The following is a 5,645-nucleotide window of genomic DNA, read 5'->3' on the forward strand; positions in this document are numbered from 1 at the left end:
CCTACTGAGTGAGGAGAGCCAGGAGCAGGCTCTCCTCATCTCTCCCCTCCGCAGAGCACCAGTCTGATGGGCAGCTCCTGTGTCCTCCAATATGTGGGACCTTCATGTTGGAAGGGGGCTCAGAGCAGCTAGTTCGAAAGTCTTCTTACAGATGAGGGAACTGAAGCCCAAATGACAGTGACTTGCCCATGTCACCCAAAACCTGACCAGGCATCCTGACTCCTGGCTCAGTCCCTTTTCTTTCTCCTACATTAAAAACAGTAACAACACATTTTCAGAAAGGAGAAGCAGCATCCACCACAGCTCTTCCCTGACACACTACCAGGAACGCTGTTCTCCACCCGTTTCGTCTTTGAGTCATGTATACAAGACTGTTAGGGTTGTTACTGACTTGTAACCAGTCACCTCTTTTCTCCTTAAACATTCCAGGTTGCGCTATGGTATCCATAGTTCTTGCTTAAATGGCCAGGTAATTCTATACTGGATACAGCAAAGCTGACGGACTCAGTCCCTGCTGCTGCACACTGAAAACACTTGCAAGTTTGGGCTATTGTAAGCAAAGCTGCAACAAACACCTTTGGGTATAAAGGCTGTTGTCTCTGGCTGATTATGTCTTCAGGGCAGATTCTGGGAAGGGATTTTACCAGGTCAGAAGGGATGAACAGCCTGGCTGCCTTGGCTCAGTGGTTGAGCATTGAACCAGGAGGTCACAGGTTCAAGTCCCAATCAGGGCACATGCCCAGGTTGCAGGCTCGATCCTCAGTAGGGGGCCTGCAGGAGGCAGCCGATCAGTGATTCTCTCTCATCATTGATGTTTCTATCTCTCTCTCTCTCTCCCTCTCCCTTCTGCTCTGAAATCAATTTAAATAATAATAATAATAAATATTATTTTTAAAAAAGGAGGGATGAACACAGCAGATTCTGGAGATATATATGATGGGAAGGGGCGCACATGCTGGCTCCTCCACTTGCTAGTTGGGTGAGCTTAAGCCAGGTACCCTCTCTATCCTCAAGTCTCCTGTGTCAAGTTGAGATTAATAATAGTGTTGATGTAAGAACTAAATAAGTTTAACCACAGAAAGAGCTTAGAACAGGGTAAGCATTTAGTGTATGTTAGCTGCTATGTCGACCTTACTCTTATCAATATTCATTCAATAAGTATATTGAGCACTTATCACGCCAGACACTATTCTCGGTACTATTTATCACCTTGACAAACTGCTTTCCAAAAGGGCTTTGCTAATTCGCACTATCACTAGCAAATACAAAGTTTCAGCAGTGAAAAAAAAACAAAAACAAAGTTTCAGCAGTGGATATTGTTATTTTTATCACCCCCACATGAAAATTAACAATTTGGTACATGGTGGTACCTTCTTCAATTTTTTTTCACATTGTTATCTATCTATCATCTATCTATCATCTATCTATCTATCTATCTATCTATCTATCTATCTATCTATCTATCAATCATCTATCATCACCAGGGAGGGGCTTTGGTGCTCTTCCAGTATTAACCTCCTCCGTGGAGGCCGCCACTGCACGCTGAGGCATGAAGTGGCCTTGGAGGGAAGGGGACAGTTTCACCAGATGGCACAAATTACCTGAAGGTCAGTCATATAGAACATGCGAAATCAGCCTATACTCTTCACCTCCAGAAAAACAATACTATCCCAAGGCTATGGGGCAGCCAGTGGGGAGGCTCTGCTTTCTTTCCCACCCTCCTCTAGCTTGATCTGGAGGTGAGACACGGTGGGTGGCACAGTCTGACTGCAGAGCCACCATTTCCAATATGGGAGTCGGGCACAGTATGACTGTTCAGGCCCATGACCCCCTCCCCTACTTGCTGATAGTTGCCTCACTGGTCGCAGTGACAGGGGCAAAGGACATGAAGTCACCCAGGCCTGTTCTCGCAGTTTACCAGTAGGGGGAATGTCTTGTCGAAGGTCACTGAGCTAATTCAAGTCGCACTGTTTCCTCACTGCTGGCTGGGGCTCTGTCCACAGCTTCACACTCACCATGGCAATGGGGCGGCCAAAGTCCAGAACCCAGTTCTGCAGGGTGAAGTAGAACCAGAGGTCAAGGTGAAAGGGAGCTGTGCCGGTGGCCTCCTCAGCCTTCATGGAGCTGTGCCTGGGAAGGACCAGACGGAGGGGTCAGTGCTTCTCCCTCCCACAGGGTCCTCCTAGACTCCCCCCTCCACCCTACCCGCTTCAGTGAACCACGGAAAGGTCTGGGAATTTGGGGGCAGGAGGAAACACACATAATTAAGTTCTAGGAAAAGAATTCTGCAGGAAATACTGGGGTCTGGGCCTGGGCCTGTGGCCAAGGGGAAGGTGTCCTGAAAATGAACTCCAGCTGCCCTGACTCCAGCTTCTCTGTGATTCAGGAAGAAAGCTGCCAACAGGCATCATAACTGTCCGCTTTTCTCACCTATAAAATGATGAGGAAATCAAATAGGGGAAAGAATGCAAACACAGCTGAAAAACATGAAACATAACGATGGATGATAGTCGCTAACCTTTACTGAACACTTATTATATATTCTGGGCACTATTTACATTATAGCTGTTTACATGTATTACCTCATTTACCTGTTTTAATCTTCACAGAAATCTTTTGAGATTGGTCTATTACCCCTATTTTATAAGTGAAAAAACAGAGGCCCAAGGTATTAAGTAACTTGCCCAGTTAACATTGCTAAATATGTGAACCTAAATGATGAACCTTTAGATCTTATATTTTTTAACCTTCAGCCCATTACTGTGTCTACAGTGATTGGCCTGTGGAGTGGGCATGTGACTTGAGTTGGACCAATCAGAGCCCTCTAGTGAAATCTGCCTCATAGATTGTAGACTAGGATGAACAGGGTCTCCCTCCCCTTGGTTCCTAACCACGGGAAAGTATGAATGGGACTGTGGTATGCCTCTTCTCACCAGTCCACAGTGAGACCTAAGAAGGATGCCAGCGGACAGGTTGATGTGAGAGCCATGGCAAGAAGTGGAGCACCATCTGCTAATACATCTCTGGATGCCTGTCCCTCCTGAGAGGCAGTTAGCCTCGGCTCTTCACAGATGAGCTGAAGTCCAAGGGCCACCTCCTCCAGAAAGGTTCCCTGATGAAGCTTTTCCCAAAGCTCCACTACAGGGACTGCTTCATCTCGAGCTTGCAGCCTGGCCCTGACATCACAGGGCTGGGGTTTTCCTCTCTTATCTAGACCCTCAAGAAGAGGAGTGACCTTTAAGTTTCTCTCAATTCACCCACCTCCCCATCAGAGTCCAAATCCTCTTCACAGCATCCCTGCTACTACTTGCACACCTCCAGGGACAGGCAGCTCACTACTTCCTAAGATGCTTGAGGTGTGAGTTTTTTTTGTTTTGTTATTTTTAAATATATTTTATTGATTTTTTACAATTGTCCCATTTGTGCCAAGAACAAAAATGATGTGACATGGATTTGTATTCTCCAGAGTTCTCAGCTCAGTGCCTGGTTTAGGCTCAGGGATTACTGGCTGATTTGAAACAATCTCAATTACCAGTTACTCATTCTTTTTAGTGGCAGGCATTAGCTTAAAGGCAGCAGAAAGGCTTTCCTGTCAAGGCTGCTATTGCTTCCATGCCTTTCCAGGATCCTTTCCAGTCAATTCCAAGACTGGAAAGGGCCCCACTGGTAGAGCAACTGTGAGACTGGGCAGTGAGTTTTATTGTCCCACTAGAAGTCCACTGCACGAAGATTCGTGCAAGAACGGCTTTCCTTTCCCCGGCTGCCAGCACCGCCTTCACTCCGGCCCGGCTGTGCCCTCTACGCAGTGCCCCCACCGCTGATCGGGTCTGACTGTGTGCTGTGCTAAGAGCTTCACCTGCACCATCTCATCTCATCCTCACAGCAATACCAGGAAGCAGGGCGTTTCCTCTCCTGTTTTACAGATAAGGAGACAGCAGCTTACAGGCATGAAGTGCTTAGCCAACGTCACTCCTGCTTAACCAAGGTCTCCCCTTTTTACAAGGAAAAAGGGGAGAAAAAGTCCTGAGAGTGTTCACATTCCCAGTTCCGGGCATCCCGAAGGCCAGGGATTTGACCACATGAGCCAATACATTCCCTTTGCTATGACGCTACCGTTCACACTGGCTTTCTGTCACTCACAACCCAAGAGTCCTGAATGGCACAGAATTCAAAACTGGGTCTGCAGGAATTTAAGACCTGTGCTCTTAATCGCTTGCTATTCTGTTTTTGTTCATTCGAATAAGCCATGCAGCATATTAGGAGATCAACTTAGAGAGGGGTCAGTGCAGCCTGGAGCAGTACACAGAGCACAGAGGGGAGCCTCAAAGCATGGAAGGGTGGATTTAACCAGGCAGAAAAGCAGCAGGAGAGTAGGATCCCAGGCCTGGAGGTGGAAGTAAGAAAGGCACTGCATGGAGTTGAGATGCCTGGCCTATGGTGGAGAAGAGAAGGGAGGGACTGGCTGGGCCTTCAGATTGTGTAGATACTCAGAAACTAAGTGCAAGGACCGCTCAGGGTTCTGAGCCCAGTGACTGAGGCCCCGCCCTGCCCCTGCCCCTTAGTGACCATCAGCGCAAGGCCTCAAAAAGCAGAGTGATAACCACCAGGCCCGAAGAACTTGTATGGAGAAGGAGGATAAGAGTCCTCAGTGTTCTGTTCCAGAAACTTCCAAACTGGGCAAAGAGAAGGATGTTTGGTACAGGGAATAAAGGCTTTTTGAGAGCCTGGGAAAGCACGTAGGTGTAACCATATTAGAGGCTCAGTAATTATTTCCTCCTCCACCTCAGGAAGTGCCTCAGTCAATGGGGATCTCTGCCATTAGTCCAACCTGGCTAAGCAAGGCAGACACCCAACTTGGGAATCACTGATCAGCATCTAACTGTTTTTTGTTGTTGTTGGCTCACTGACCATGGGAGGCAGATCATGGCGGGTGAAGTCATCCTCTCCCCCATCCTGTCCTGGGAATGAACAACCTTAAGCTTTTCCCAAGTTGCTGACTCCACAGACTTCACACACTGCCCCCCACCCCAGCCTATATCAGCTCTAGTTCTCAATCATCAGAAACTACTGCTGAGAGCAATGGTGAAAGCACAATGGCAGGTAACCTGAAACAAGGCTGGCCTTTTCTCTCCTCCACAGCTTTACAAGTCTACCATATGGGGAAACTGATACCATAGCATTGGGAGTGCATACCTTACAGCTGGCATATTCAAAGCAGTCAGCAGCATCTGCAAGATGCCTAGCAGAAAAGGAGGGGGTTGGCCATGGTGGAGTCAAGCAGGGACCATGAATAGGGACTATCGACCGACTGACTTTGGTTCTATATAAAGAATGGTGAAATATCTGACATGATGCAAAGTTTGAACAAAAAATGAGGAAATAAAGGGAAATAAGAGGGGGAAAACAAAGGCAATTAGAAACTCCAGGGAAAACAAAAGCAATATAAGAAAGAACATGTAACTGCTAACTATCACTTGGTTTTGTGGAGAACACTATTCACATGGCTTAACTAATGTAAATATTGTATATTGATTTTCAAAGTTTAGAATCAACCCACAGATAAAACACTGAAGGCAATGTGGTTAAAAAACAGCAGGTAAATGTTGTCAACCTTGACAACTTAGAGTAAAACTATATATGACAGG

At 46.9% G+C, this 5,645-nt stretch overlaps 1 protein-coding gene across 1 annotated transcript in view; it reads right to left on the minus strand.

Moving 5' to 3' along the window:
- CLN6 (ceroid-lipofuscinosis, neuronal 6, late infantile, variant) overlaps positions 1–2,512 on the minus strand; it is a 12,716-nt gene extending 10,204 nt beyond the window's left edge. Inside the window, exons 1-2 of the mRNA XM_005862085.2 lie at positions 2,431–2,512; positions 2,016–2,130 (exon numbers count right to left, since the gene is read on the minus strand). Coding sequence (XP_005862147.2) covers positions 2,016–2,130; positions 2,431–2,495 — 180 coding nt within the window. The 5' untranslated portion in view covers positions 2,496–2,512. The remainder of the gene's footprint in view (positions 1–2,015; positions 2,131–2,430) is intronic.
- Between the last annotated feature and the right edge of the window lie 3,133 nt (positions 2,513–5,645).

This window comes from Myotis brandtii, unplaced genomic scaffold, assembly GCF_000412655.1.
Source record: "Myotis brandtii unplaced genomic scaffold, ASM41265v1 scaffold160, whole genome shotgun sequence".
NCBI classification, from domain to species: Eukaryota; Metazoa; Chordata; class Mammalia; order Chiroptera; family Vespertilionidae; genus Myotis; species Myotis brandtii.